General features: G+C 40.8%; 1 protein-coding gene across 2 annotated transcripts in view; it reads left to right on the top strand.

Moving 5' to 3' along the window:
* The window catches only part of LOC128607454 (fibroblast growth factor receptor 1-A-like), a 33,463-nt gene extending 24,049 nt beyond the window's left edge, over positions 1 to 9,414 (top strand). The window contains exons 8-18 of one of the 2 annotated variants that reach the window (XM_053624318.1): positions 715 to 859; positions 2,897 to 3,087; positions 3,921 to 4,066; positions 4,690 to 4,811; positions 5,497 to 5,607; positions 5,951 to 6,141; positions 6,237 to 6,359; positions 7,420 to 7,490; positions 7,596 to 7,733; positions 7,829 to 7,934; positions 8,071 to 9,414. In XM_053624318.1, the coding sequence (XP_053480293.1) occupies positions 715 to 859; positions 2,897 to 3,087; positions 3,921 to 4,066; positions 4,690 to 4,811; positions 5,497 to 5,607; positions 5,951 to 6,141; positions 6,237 to 6,359; positions 7,420 to 7,490; positions 7,596 to 7,733; positions 7,829 to 7,934; positions 8,071 to 8,250 (1,524 nt within the window). In that variant the 3' untranslated portion in view covers positions 8,251 to 9,414. The remainder of the gene's footprint in view (positions 1 to 714; positions 860 to 2,896; positions 3,088 to 3,920; positions 4,067 to 4,689; positions 4,812 to 5,496; positions 5,608 to 5,950; positions 6,142 to 6,236; positions 6,360 to 7,419; positions 7,491 to 7,595; positions 7,734 to 7,828; positions 7,935 to 8,070) is intronic. The other variant, XM_053624317.1, reaches the window with a different exon arrangement.
* Positions 9,415 to 15,583: the final 6,169 nt, after the last annotated feature.

The raw sequence follows: 15,583 nt of genomic DNA, 5'->3' as shown, positions 1-15,583 counted from the left end.
TGAACACGGTCTACTTTTTGGTCCAAGGTGCTTTGTATTCACATCTGCCATCATGACCGTTAAACCGCTCCTGCTACCTTTTATTTTTTTGTTGTTTTTTGTTAGTTCCCACAGGATCCCAGTCCTCGTCTCACACCTCTACATCTGCCCTTCTTGTCTATTTCTCAATGCTTTTGTTTTCTAGTTTATCTTTCTGCTCTTTCCTTTTCTCTTTTTAGTCGTATGCAATATTGCCACTGCCTGTCTTGTAGCTCTTTGTGAGTTCCTACTCTGCTGGGTGGAGTTCCATGTGGCCCATCTCGTGCATGTAGAGATGGACTGTAGGGTGGTGTGGTTGGTGAATGGCCACCCCCACCCTCAAATTTATTCCTCGTCCCCAGGTGTGGGTTTCCTTGGCAGGTGGAGCGCTATTCTTCTACTAACCAAAAATCTAATCATCAGGTTATCAGCAGGGTCATCGCTGGAGCTGCGTGAACAATCGTTGATTCTTCTCTAAAGAATGGTTGATAGCCATGTGGACCTCTGTCTCCTTCCATGATCAATCCATCTTTTTCATATCTTTTTCCTTCTGGGTGATTTTTCCAAAAAAAAACCACAAAACCTCTCCTGTTCTCTTATAATATAAACCTCTCTCTCTCTCTCTCTCTCTCTCTCAATCTCCTCTGGGTTTATTTCTGGTGCTCTCCTGCCTCATCCTGTGATTCTTGTCTCTAGACGGCAGGCGTGAACACCACGGATAAGGAGATGGAGGTGCTGCAGCTCAAGAATGTGTCTTTAGAGGACGCTGGGGTGTACACGTGCTTGGCTGGCAACTCTATCGGCCATTCCCATCACTCTGCATGGTTGACTGTCTATGAAGGTATCTACGGTTCTTTTGGTGCTTTATTTTTCGGTTTTTCCCTCTCACACTCGCACAAGGGGTCACGTTCAGCCGCACCACTCCAGGTCTCATCATAACCGCCTGTAATTAAATGCACATTTAGGATTTGTTGCAGTTGGCAGGATACAGCCACAAGCCAGCACGATGTTGTAAGCTGAATCTGCTATCATGTGTTAGCATCTGGTCTAGTGCTATTCCGGAACATTCTGATTGCTGTACGGTTCTATTGAAGAAATTATATAGATGCAGCTTCGTGTATTACACAGAGAAGGGTTGGTTTTTATCATGCGGTCACCGAAAGTAAACTGTTGATGACTTTTTATTTATTTATTTTTTGGCCAAATCCACAACATTCATCAATACCCCTGGTGCTCAATGCGGCTGAAAAGATCCCATCATGTGTGGAAGCTACTTCCTCTGTGTGGTTCAGCCATTCCTTCATGATGTATGGAAGGAAGGTGAACCACTTTTTTTTTATTTTGATTTTTTTATTTTGATTTTCTTTGATTCTCGGTTAAAATGGAAGTGGAAAGCCAAGTCAAACACCTCACAATCAACAAAATTGTGTATAAGGCTGCTCCTAATTACCTCCTCCTGTGAGATTTGTTTTAATGTTTACTGAATGCTCTAATTGAAGCATATAGTTTACAGTAAGTTCATTTAGCTGTTTAACCAACAGATTTCAGGGAAATTGTAGCCAGGTGGGCTTGATGTAGTGATTTTGACATGGCTGTGGTCGTTCCATTTTAAAAAAAAAAAAAGAAAAAGAAAAAATTTAACCCTTGCTTTTCTTTACTCCACTAATTAATATATCTGTTTCATATTAATATCTGTGTTGGTGCAAAAAAAAAAATTGACAAGGCTTCCAAAGAGTGCACTTTTTTGCCGACGTCATTTCTTCTTGTGAAATGAATTCCCGGCATGCTCTTTGTGTTTGGGTTTGATAAACTGCGTCCCTCCAGGGCTTGGAGTGGATTTTGGTTTATCAAGTTGTCAACTTGTCAATCAAAGCGTTAACGCTGGCATCTTGGAGCGTGTGCGTATGGTGTTGGTGTTCAGCATGAATTGAGCCTTTACATATCTGTCTCTAATCACTGTTCTTTTGCACGGGCTTTCCAACAATTCCTTAGATTCATATATATATATATATAATTATACCCAAGATACATGTAGAAAACATTCAGACACTATTAGAACAAGAACAATTCATTTAATGTTTTTGTTATTTAAAGAATACCAATAGTCTTGTTGTTGTTGTTTTAAATGATTATTTTACAGCTTCATAGACATGCTGTAGAAATGTATCTTTATTGTTCATTGTACTTACTACCACACACCACCCCCCCCAACCCCCATGCATCCAACTCTAATAACCCGAGCCTTAAGGCTGGAGAAAATTGCTTCCTTAGAGTAAGAAACAGCTTTATCATTCAGATTTATCTTGTAACATTACCCCATGACCTAGCTCTCCGATTATGCGCTGTTGACATGTACCATCTGGGCTAGAACAGAGCCTCTCCTCTCAGCCAACCCATGCAAACGAATGCAGTTTATTTTATTAGAGCCTGCTCACTTTTAAATCAAGCTGCTGTCTTACGGTGAAGTCGTGCACCGCTTGTGTCACAGCATGCAAGTCTTATGTGACTGATAATACAGGGCATTTTTAGTAGGTGAAGGCTGCCAAATGTCACAAGCAGTAGTTTCATTCTGTCTCCGAGCGCATAAGCAGAAGAATGCAGCCTGAAACCCGATGCTTGAAAGACGTGATTATGGCGCTACAATAGGAGTTTGTGCTCTGTGCCGTGTGTCAGTGTTTGCTCTACATTTGTTTGTGTGTGTGTGTGTTTGGGTGATGAGGGTACGTGCGACGGCATGATTGCTGCGTGTTAATTTGTGATTTGGATCCGTTTTAAGGATAAAGCACATGTTAATCCTCCCTGCTCCTCCCCCATCACCCACAAACCCATCTCACCTTCTTTCTGTGCCACGTGCGCATGGCGCGTCTCTCCTGAGCAGCCTTGCCTCCAACCCCGCTGCCCAACCAGACCTACCTAGAGGTGCTGATCTACTGCGTGGGATTCTTCCTCATCTGCGTGATGGTGGTGATCGCCGTGCTGGTCAAGATGCACAGCTCGGCCAAAAAGAGCGACTTCAACAGCCAGATGGCCGTGCACAAGCTGGCCAAGAGCATCCCACTGCGCAGACAGGTAACAGAAAGTAGATAGGGGGTTTGATCTACTCTACAAATACTCTGTATACGTGATATTACGATGTCCCGGAAAACATCCTGAAATTATACAAGATTTTAATTTTTTTTCTTTTTTTTGAAAACGTCAACTAGATTTCTGCAGTATTTTTCTTTTTAACGTGAAGTGTCTGCGGCTGCAATAAAACAGAAAATAATCATTATGGACGGGATGCAGCCCGACCAAAGGTTACTGTAACAACCCAGAAGGTGATTCGTTTACAATAACTTCACGTCCTGAAGTGTTTTTATTCTTCTTATTTCACAGCAATTTGCCAGTGATTTGTTTTATTTATTACGTACTGACCGTTACAAAGCACTTACAGTAATCTTAAATAAACATCTCCACACACAGAAATCAATATATCCGTGCCGTTGAGTTACAGCAGGAGCTATAGTCCGAGCTGCTGTTATAGAAAATCAATCGACACCTAGTCGGATTGAAGAATTGAAAAGCGCTGCGGTGTAAATGTCAGTATATGACAAGTTAAATACTGTGCATAAAATCTCCACGTACATTTGGAGAATGTTTTTGTTTGTTTGTTTTGTTTGTTTGTTTGTTTTCATAGTGATCTAGGTTATTTGATTACTTTTATTCCACCAAAAAAAAAAAGTGTAATTACGTTACACTTGTAGTTTGAATGCAAGTGGTGAAATGCGGATTTGTGAGTATACACTTTTTCTAATTCTACTGAAAACACCATGTAAACAGACAGAGACACGTATACAGATATGTTCACGTTGTGTGATGCTGTGCCGGTGAGTGGAGAGTAATGTGTAGGTTTCTCTGTGCAGGTGTCTGTGGACTCGAGCTCTTCCATGCACTCTGGGGTGATGCTGGTCAGACCGTCACGTCTCTCCTCAAGTGGCTCCCCCATGCTGTCTGGAGTGTCGGAGTATGAACTGCCTCAGGACCCACGCTGGGAGCTGCCCCGAGACAAGTAATGTGCACGCACACACACACGTCATCATTCCAGTTAAATAATCTACTTTTTTTTTTTTTTTTTTTTAAATACTATTTTCTATTTAGACTTTAACGTTTAGAATATTATGTATTTTAAGAAGGCGACATCTGACCGAATTCGAGCCGAGTATGTAGAGGAGCTTAGAGTTGAAGAATACCTGTTGAAATTGTTTTGGAGAGTAAACTGAACTCTATGCTCTGCTTAGACGGAGAGGATCCGAGGCTAAAAGATACTCCAATATGGAAGAAGCATGTCACTGATTGCTTCCTAGGCCTGGTTCATGGGTATCATTCTGCCTAGGATTTAACTCGCATCTTTTGGGTCCTGCTTCCTAGGCCTGGTTCTCCTATCACAGAAAATGTTTATCCCGGAGTCTGGAAATCAGCATTTATCTCTAAACCTTCACAGTAGTTTAGTTATCTGTAACTGAGAACTATTCGGAGAAGCCGTGCAGTCCCAGACCCGATCCTGTTTTATTTTGAAGTCCTGTATATCTGTTTCTCCCGAAAATATTGAAAAATCCATAACGAGTCAGATCCAGAGACCGTGATTACTGGAGCATATTGTAACTCCTGAAACTTGTCTCTCTTGTCTTTTAGGCTGGTCCTCGGGAAGCCTCTGGGTGAAGGCTGCTTCGGCCAGGTGGTTATGGGAGAGGTTCTAGGGATGGACAAAGACAAACCTAACCGTGTTACCAAAGTGGCTGTCAAGATGCTCAAATGTGAGTAATTTAAAAAGGAAAAAAAAAAAGCCTGTTATGCAAGGTATAAAACACGACAGAACATGCTGTTATAAGAATATAGCGCTGTGGTATAAATCAAAATAATGAAAGTATGAAGTCTGCATACGGTTAGATGAGGCGTGAGGACGTACGCTTAAATGGCACTACTTATGATTCTCCCAAGTGCATAAACTTCTTTTACCAATTCATTAAGTCTTTTTCATATTCCGCAGACGTGCACAGCATCTTTTCATACACCTCTGCACCGTGTGTGCTGGTTTTACAGATTCTGAATACCCCTCCTAATCCCCCCCACCCCCAAGGACACGCCCTAACTTATTTACATTTTTTTTATCTTGTTAATGGCCAGACCTCAGGACGCTCTCATTTAGAGTTACAGCTTTCTGCATATCCAGGGCTGAAGACATAGCTTCACATCACAAATGAAACTGTTTTAAAAAAATAAAATAAAATAAAAATAAGGCGTTCCTCTGATAAAATGCTGTGAGAGGATTGATGTTTACTCGAATTTGTCCTACTTCCTTGTTTATAATTCTCTGTGTGTCCAGATTGGACGTCCCTCTGAGATTTAATGTTGTGTGACCCGTCACTTTGAAATGAGACTGTTAATGCTTGGCTTTCTTTCTTTTACTTTTCTTTTCATAAATGTATTTCTTTTTTACAGCTGATGCTACAGAGAAGGACCTGTCAGATCTTATCTCTGAAATGGAGATGATGAAAATAATTGGCAAACACAAAAACATAATCAACCTGCTGGGAGCCTGCACACAGGATGGTAAGAGAGAGAGAGAGAGAGATCTATCAATCATTTTAATTTCATGATTCAATGACGAGTGACTCACTTCGTATTGTCCGTATAGTGGGGATTGTCATTTTGCTGAATTGAGATGGACTTTGAGACGTTTCCTCTGAATGTTCTCTTATTACACGAGTAATGTTATTGTAATGTTTCTGTTCCTCTTGAAAACTCAAATCGAATTGTCGATTCTAAACTAATGCTCTATTCTTACTGTGTCTAGGATGTTAGAGTGACTGAATCTCGTATCAACACGAGCCACGTATTTTGATGGAGTCAGATATTTCTGATTTCAGACTTTCATGCGTAGCTGTTCTTTCAGGTCCTCTTTACGTCATTGTGGAGTACGCCTCAAAAGGGAACCTGCGCGAGTACCTGAGGGCCCGTCGGCCTCCTGGTATGGAGTACTGCTACAACCCAGACCAGGTTCCTGTCGAGACGGTGTCCGTCAAAGACCTGGTGTCCTGCGCCTACCAGGTGGCACGTGGCATGGAGTACTTGGCATCCAAAAAGGTGCAAGTCCCATTAACCCTGTTCAACTGAGTTCAGCTAATTCAAAGCCTCCCCCGCCTGTCCTTACGCCATTATATTAATGTGTGTGTGTTCAGTGTATCCATAGAGACCTGGCGGCACGTAATGTTCTCGTGACTGAGGACAATGTGATGAAGATAGCAGACTTTGGCTTGGCCAGAGACATCCACCATATTGATTACTACAAGAAAACCACTAATGTGAGTCAAACAGGCAGTTTCTGTATTCTTCCCATGTGTGTATATTCTGCCTGGGAAAAATTCTTCCTTCATACACTTGAACTAATAACCTTTTGTATTTATTTATTTATTTTTTACCTTATATAGTATGTAATGTCCATATCAGCTGTTTTGGTAAGCCTCTCCTCACTCCCCAGATTTCAGTTCTTGGCTGACATCAGCGTCCACACGGTTCGGCATGTCGTGCGTTCTGAGATGCTTTTCTGCTTACCATGGTTGTAAAGAGTGGTTGTTTTAATTATTAGCCTTCCTTTCCACTTGAATCAGTCTGTCCATTCTCCTCTGAATCTCTTTCAGGACGACGAGTGTGGGATGTAGGGGTTTTTTTGTTTGCACCATTCTGTGCAAACGCTAGAGAGTCTAAAAGTGAAAAGGCAGAACGTTTACATTTAAAGATTTCATTACCATGGTTGCACTGGAGTATCGTGGACGTTTCGATAGCTGCTCTCTAATTACAAACCGAATCGATCAGACTTATGTTTGTTTTCCTGCGGTTTAGCTATCTAGGGACTTGATCCAAGCCGACACATCGACCGTTAGCTAGCGAGGTTTTAGACATCCTTTAGGATGTTTATCATTGCATTTCAGGAAGATCGCCGAGGCAAGGTTAGAAAGTAAATAAAAACATTTCCATGTCATTTTTGATGTAAGATATTCGTGGCGGCTTAAAGCTGAGGTGTCAAATTATTTCTATTGGCGGGGGAAGAGAAGCTTTTTTGTCCCTGTCAAAATTCATCCAGCCGATGGATTTTCCCCAGACCGTCTCTCACAAGACTGTCTAGGCAATGCTGTTTGTTCTTGCAGAAAAATACAGTTTACCTTACTGCACTGGTTCTCAGTCTTAACACTGTGGATATCCTTACATAGGTTTTTTTTTTTTTTTTTTTTTTGCTTCTCCTGCACTCGAATGGTTTTTTAATCACCTAACGAGTTGAATCCGAACGCAAAAATATGCAGCCGAGACACCGTTTAGCATTATCGATCCGTGCTTGAAGTAGTGACCGGCTTGTGCTCACCGCAGGGCCGATTGCCAGTGAAGTGGATGGCTCCAGAGGCACTGTTTGACCGCATCTACACCCACCAGAGCGACGTGTAAGTCGAACGTACCACTTCTGAGCTTTGTACTATTCCGTATGCACGGTTGACACAGCGGTGTAACGGTATGAACGATGTACCGTCTCCCTTTCTCTGCTCTAGGTGGTCTTTTGGGGTGCTGCTCTGGGAGATCTTCACTCTGGGTGGTTCTCCGTATCCTGGTGTCCCTGTCGAGGAGCTGTTCAAACTGCTGAAGGAGGGCCACCGCATGGACCGCCCCTCCACATGCACCCACGAACTGTGAGAGTTTATATTTAGTCGAATGAAACGTGTTGGTGGTGTTTTCAGATAAAAGAGTTTTGACTCCCTCTCCATTTTTCTCCCTGTCTGTTCAGATATATGATGATGAGGGACTGCTGGCACGCTGCACCATCTCAGAGACCTACCTTCAAACAGCTTGTGGAAGACCTGGATCGCACGCTCTCAATGACGTCGAACCAGGTGAGAGTTCACTGCCAGTGTTGTGAATAACGTTTGTTTTCTATCAGTCGGTCATTTCAGATCTCGCATCATATATGAAATGAGTATGGGGGGGTGGGATTTTTAAATTTTCAACATGTCTGCTCTTTCTGTTCAGGAATATCTGGACCTGTCAGTCAGTCTGGACCAGTACTCTCCCAGCTTTCCAGACACACGCAGCTCCACCTGTTCCTCCGGCGAAGACTCTGTGTTTTCCCACGAGCCCAGCGCCGACGAACCCTGCCTGCCTAAATTTCCCCCAAATCCTAACCGCGTAGTGTCGTTCAAAAAGCGCTGAGCACCCTTCACTCGCTTCTAAGCTGGACTTCATCCATGGACTGTAGAAGGTAACGCTTCTTAAGGACAGCACACACTACACAACGGATGAGGACGGTTTAGGACGTGGCTCGCGTTAAGACTTCAAAGCATTTGACTAATCATTTACAGACCCACTCTATAGGGCACTTGGGACAAATCTGAGCATCTAAACGGATAGACTTTTTTGGATCCATCTCCCTCATCTGGACTTAAAAAGAAGCCAAAAGAAGTGGAATTGGGATATAAATGCTGAATGTTACACACATTTGGATATTTTTTAAAAATTTTTTTATTTGTTTCCATTTCAAATGAACAAGGATCTTTCTCCACCACCCTCACTCACACGGAGACACGGCTCCTTCAGAAAGCGTACTTCATTTACAGGACTGTCACAAAGTATTCTAACAAATGGATTGTTACAATAGTAAAGTCATTTGGTTCAAATGACATTCTTGTAAATACAGTTAGAAATTTATAAATATGAATATATATATTTACGCTCTACTTTTATCTTTATTACATTAATTGATTTTGTGGCTTTTTTTTGTATCTGGATGTCCAGTGGTTCATTTAGGGGCATTTCTGGAAAAGGGGAAAAGCATTTGTCCACATAAAATATGCTAATATTCTATGAATTGATAGCAGGCCAGTTTTTTTTTGTTTTTGTTTTTTTTTATTGATATTGATGGTTTATTATTTTGTTGTTGTTCTTGATGTTTTTTTGTTGTTGTTGTTGTATACTCTTGATGGTGGTAAGCTAATGTAGCTCGGGGCCGCTGCTAGCTTCTCAATGGCATTCACAACATCCTCAAGACTAGTTAAGCTAAGTAATTGTACGTTATTTTTAGTAGAAATCATTCCCATGTGTTAACGGTTGCTTCTGTATTAAAAGTAGCCTCAGAATGGTACTTTTTAATGTTGTTGAGGTTTATTTAATTAAAAAAAAAAAAAAAAGAAAGAAGGAAAACACGCAAACACACCCCAGAAATTGCGACTTGAGATGTGCCTTGGGAACTGTAATACGTTTCGACTTCCATGTAATGGATTGACTGTGTATAAAAATTAAAAGCTGCCCTTCCCGTCTTGAGGGGGAAGGAATTGCGGATCACTTATGTCACTGTAAAAGCATTATGTTAAATAAAAAGCTATTGAAAAACGAATCAGAGCCTTCAAAGTTTGGAACGAACTTCATAAACAACCTCATAAATATCCGTTACCAGGGTGAGTTTACAACGGTGAATTATATTATAGAGACTAAAGCGGCCGCTTCGGCCCTCTGATTGATGGATCCGCAGATGAATAGCACGGTTATTGGCCGCGCTATAAATAAGATATTAACGACTAGCACTGACGACCGGCCAAGAAACGACTTACATTAACATGTATAATCGGGAAGCTAATGTAGCTTGGGGTTGCTGCTAGCATTTCAATGGCATTCACTACTTTCTCAAAATGAGGTAAGCGCTGTAACTAGTAGAAATCGCTCCCATGCATAAGGGCTGTTTCTGTATTAAGGTCTCAGAATGGTCTTGAGGCTTTCTAAAAAAAAATTATACACTCTATGTACAGATATTCCCAAAAAGGCAGCTGGGGGGAGGGCTTTTAAAATTTGGAACGAACATCATAAACAACCTCATAAATATCTGTTACCGGGGTGAGTCCACAACAGTAAATTACATTAGGGACACTTAAGCGGCCGCTTCGATCCTGTCTTTGTTTAATCTGCCACGCCGATTAAATATGTTAATGTAAAAGTCAGTCCTTGGCCGGCATCGTTGCTAACCGTTATCGTCTTATTTATAGCACGTTGGATAACTGCAGATCCCAGTCTTCTGCAGATCCATCAATCAGAGACCACTTTTACCGCTGACGACTGGCTCCCTACCAGCCACTGATGCACTACTTCCATCCTTAGAAACGCACAAACGAACCTCAGCCTGACGACACGCTCCTGCCTCGTTGTCCACGGTTACTTTTACTGCCTCGGCCGCCGCAAACTGCCACCGAGGCTTGATCTATTTGCTTGTAAGGATCCGGTTGAAGGTTGAAAACAAGTGCCTTTAAATTTAATGTGTCAATCCTTGTGAGGTTAAAATACAAGGGCTTTTATTGGACGCCGGTTGTATAATATAATCTGTAGTCATAAAACAGAGTAGCTCTCTGTGGGATTGTTGGACAGTAAGACGAGAGAGAGTCTAAAAATGACGCCTGTCGAGGTTTCTCTCCGTGTCTTGCAGTGTAAAAAAAAAACAAAAAAACAAAACAAAACGTTTCCTTTAAACGAACAATCCAGCTTGAACGGCTCGTACGTTCATGTTTAGAATTAACCTGTGATTTCAACTTGTTTTGTAATGAAATCCTGACTGTTTAAATATCTTTCACCGACACTTCGGGTCACGGTTTCCTATGTATATTACCCACAGTGCTTCATCTCTACCTAAAGAGAATGATGCGGCGGGTGCTTTAGTACTTTAGTCTTTTCCCGGCTTTCGCAGCTCCTCGTCTGGACTCCGTCGTAACTGTGCTAGGAATAACAATGTCCTCCTGTGATGTTCAGCCGAGTGCAGCAGACGGCCACAAACATCAACCAATAAATTAGCCCCGGAAACACTAAACTCATCACAAATATGTTGAGTATAAACCTCTTTTAATGCGTTTCAGGGTATAGGTTTCCTTTAAGCGTCTAATATCGTCTTCAGTTCAAACTGTTTTCTTAGACCGAATTCCATCGTTGCATGGTAACCTGGAATGTTAAATGGCTGTTTGTCTTCTGACAGACTGGGTTTGTATACTAAAAAAAGGCAGGCGGAGGCGAGAAACCATCTCCGTGAGTAATGGCAGAGTAGAATATAAGCAAGGGGGCTGGGGAGGGGACAGGTGTTGGATAAGTGAGTTTTAATACTTCAGCCTGGAACATATTAAATACTGTTATGTTGAAATATTTAGTGATATTGAGTGGTGCTAATTTGTCGGTTGATGCTGTATTTTTGTTATTCCAATGAGAAGGGAGTGGTTGTGTGCCGCGCTGATGTCACAGATGTTATTGCTAGTGCAGTTATGGCTTTTCGTAGGAGAAAGAATTCCTGAAGCTCAAAGGTAAATCATATTCAGGTTGCTGTGAACTCCTAAAAATAAAATGCCAATGTAGAAGTAATGGAGACGTCGGTGCAAACGTTGGACTCGACGTTCTGGCTGTACAGCTCGGCTCTTCGGCGATCTGCGAGACGACGGGTGTGATGGCGTTGAAGCTTGAACATTTGGAAGTTGATCTGTTCGAGCAGGGTGTACTGTATAGATAAGGTGGGGAGAGAGCTGGGCAGACTAAAGTGCTAAAGCGCTGCCGCATCGGTTTCTTCAGGTAGAGATTTACTCATACTCATACTCATGAAAATACTCCAATACCAAAATCCGATTCCACATGATACTATGTGACGCATGGTATGTCTAGCGTGTGTTGTCGTGTTAAAGATCAGACGGGATGAAATGAACGCAATCTAGAGGTATTTCACAATTACAGATGGTGATTAATCCAAAGCAGACTGTAAACTGTGCTCTCTGAAAGTAACAAAAGGAAGAACTACAGCATCTTCCATGTTACTTAGGTCTGTTTGTGCTGTTTGCAATGAAGTCCCAGTGAAGTGCCTTGAAACGCGCAGCGTTATTCGATGTGTTGATGTAATTTCCACCGAAACAGGAAGTCAGGGCGGGACATATCGAGTGGCTCCTCCACTTTTTTTTTTTTAAGCTTACCTCGTAAAGCCATGAGCTGGCACAAATACCTCCTTCTTCAAAGTGAATGAATTCAAGTCATTTCCTTCATAACCGACTTACAGTTGGAAAAGTGAATAAAATGCATGTCTTCAAACAAAGACGCATTTACGACCCATGCTCGCTGATATGATCTCTCGCTCGCGCTCTCACTCTCTCACTTATCCTAGAGAGCATATACAGATTCTAGAGAGCGTTTGATTGGACAGAAAATCTGATGAGATGCTGGAGTGCAGAATGATGTCATCAAAACTGTCGATCCGTATCGGTGGTAGAGAGACAGACTTTACATTTTGAACGCATATATCTCTTCTAAATACGAATTTTGTCATTGTTTCGAAGCACACACGCTTATAGATCACCTTAAGGCTGACATGTTCATACTAAAAGCCACAGGATTTCCATTTTGATTTCAAGTGGTCGTTAAGATTAACTTGATGTTTAACATGGTCTTTAATAGAGAGCACTTCATTTCTGTGAGCACTGACCAGTGCCAGGGATTGCAATTCATGACAACTTGCACTCTTTTTTAATATTTATTTATTTATTAAAAAAAATTTTAGCGCCCGCACACACTGATATTGCTCTGCGTACTGTATTGAAGATACTGTTTATAAAAGCAATAACATCATAAACGTAAACCTTAGCACGAGATGTTCGTTGCTAGCAGCAACCAAAAATATACAGAACTAAATAAAATGTTGACTTCTTATGTGTCTTTTATGAATGATGCCACTTTTTTTTTTTACCATATCAAAACCTCCTTCTACTTATTTGAAGCTTTTTATAGTCCAATGAAATATGTAGTAATGGGGTTTTGAGTTGTTTGGCATTTTAACATCATCATCTTGTGCATCTTTAATACTGGAGCTGAATAAAGAGGTTGATTCATTGCTCAATCCTCTTATTTCCCCAAGCCAGTCTGATTAATTTGGCAGCCTCTCTAAAAGTGTGCGTGTGTGTGTGGGTGTGTGTGTGTGAGTGTCACTCTATGCGTTCTCCATCACTCATCTAGCCATAGCTGCCAGAGCATTTGCCCTTCACCTCAAAGACACACACTGCCTGTCAGAGTTAGTCTCACATCTGCACACATTGCTCTGTATGTGTATTTGTGTGTGTGTCTGTGTTGTAACTCCTGGCACAAGCATGCAGCTCCTTCCTTCAGGATAAATGGAAAACGCATTGTCATTATCATTGGCAGTACAAGTATAAACTGTAACAGCACAACTCACACACACACATTTTTCCCATCAGGCTGAGCGGTTTAGGACGAGACTTCTAAATAAGCAGAGGAGGATCTGTTATCATGCTCCCTGGGATCGGCTCCAGGTTCCCCGTGACCCTGTAGGATAAGCGGTATAGAAAATGGATGGATGGGTGGATCTGTTATCAGTCTGGCTAAACGAGCTCATCTTCACGGCCTCGTGGTGTCTGCGTTTGTGTGGTTATTCTTGGATATCTCTTGTCTTTAGAAAGGAGCTTCGAAGATAAAGTGAGCATGTCGCTTAAATTTGCCCACACATATAAAGTCACATGAACTTTATAGGAAATACATGAAACTGCATGAGGTTTTTTTTTGTTTTTTTTAAACACTGGCTTCATTTAATTCCACATGTAATTTTTTCTCTCTCACATAATTACTTTATTTCCAAATGATTCATTGATTTTCCACATGATTCATTTTCCATATGATTCATTGATTTTCCACATGATTCATTTTCCACGTGAGTCATTTATTGTTTTACATGATTCTTTTTTCACACGATTCATTTTTCATGCAAATCATGTTTCACACGATTCATTTTTCATATGATTCATTTATTTCCATGGGATTCATTTGTTTTGAAATGAAATGATTTCACTGAAATGTTTTCATGTGCATTTTACACACTTCCTTTATTATTATATGCCACGTTTTCTCACGATTCATTTGCCCGATTCGTAAATTTTTCATGAGATTTTTTTTTTTTTTTAACATATGATTCAATTATTTTTCACTAATCATTGATTGTTAAGCACGATTCATTTATTTTTACATGATTCATTTGTCACATGATTCTTTATTTTTACACAGGATATATTGAATTTCACGTGCAATTTTTGTCTCCCACATCATTCATTTATTACCACATGATTCATTTATGTTCATATGATCCCCCCCCCCACACACACCATTCATTTTTTCCATGTGATTTTTACACAGTTCATTTATTTTGACACGTTTTTTTCTCACGATTCATTTAAATTCACATGTACTTGATTCATTTATTTTTCATGAGAGATTTTTTTCTTACGCAAGATTCAATCATTTTCCGCTAATAATTAATTGGTAAGCATGTTTCGTTCGTTTTCCCCCATGTAATGTCTTTTTTTTTTAAAACACAATTCAATTTTTTCTTATGTTCATTCTGCACGTGTAGGACGTAGCGTCTTTATTTATCACGTATTCATCACGTGACGTCATGTTCACTTGACATCACGTGCGATTTCAGGGCTTAACATGACGAAATGCACTTCCACATGTCTTTCATGTTATTCACTCAATTACGTGGAGAAAAAAAAAAAACATACGATCACATGTGCATGTGTATGCATGTAATGTTAATAGGATTAGATCAGATCAGATCATGGTCTGTGTGTAGTCCAAGCAAAGTATTTCAGCAGATCAATCAAATCACTTCGGCTTCTGCAGCAGATCCACAGACTGTCAGGGATTCTTTTTATTTATTTATTTATTTTAAATTGGATTGACCTTCTCTGATCTGATTAGCGAACTAAGAACATGGCTTATTATAAGAAGAAGTCAATAACGGACACAGAATGTTTAAAGATGACTGGACGGAGAAGTACGCACTTATCTTCCACAGACGAGCCTCATCGGTTCTCATCGTGTCGCTAGTTAAAAGTGTAAACCTGAAGCGCCACTACTGAGCAATAAGCACTTTAAATTGACGAGCCTTATTTATAATCATGAACTAATCGTTAAAAGGCAACTGTTGGACTTTCACAAAGATTTCCTCTTGATTCAATTAAAAAAAAAAACAAACTCATGTTGCACAACATTGTGGTTTCAATTGAAAAGTTTCAGCAGATCCCCTGCAACAAACACTCCTAAACACTACAACAACCACACCGTTATTTTAGTGCTTTTATTTCTCCCATGCACAGCCATTTTAGGAAACGTGTCATTTCTTTGTTTTGACTGTAGTTATAGTTAGTGGTTGCTGCTCATTATATGCTGTAGAGAAAATAATGGTTGTGGCGCAAGTACTTTCCAACCACCATGTTTACGTAGTCGCTTTAGGGCTTTTCAGGATCTCTGCGCTTTATGAAATAGACACACAGTAAACGTGACCCTGAGCTGAAATCTTGTCTTCAGGAAGAACGCTCGGTCACGTTCGTCTTTAACGAACTCCATCGTGTTTAATGGATGTAACTACATGTGGATAAAAACACATTGGAATTGTTTGTCACTTCTCTGCAAGGGATGAGCTAGAACACCGATCTGATAGACGCAGGAAGGCACGAGGAGTTTCTGACCTGTT

This window comes from Ictalurus furcatus, chromosome 5 (genome assembly GCF_023375685.1).
Source record: "Ictalurus furcatus strain D&B chromosome 5, Billie_1.0, whole genome shotgun sequence".
In the NCBI taxonomy this organism is placed as follows: Eukaryota; Metazoa; Chordata; class Actinopteri; order Siluriformes; family Ictaluridae; genus Ictalurus; species Ictalurus furcatus.
The sequence above is the reverse complement of the archived record's forward strand: the minus strand, read 5'-3'. Positions and strand labels throughout refer to the sequence as shown.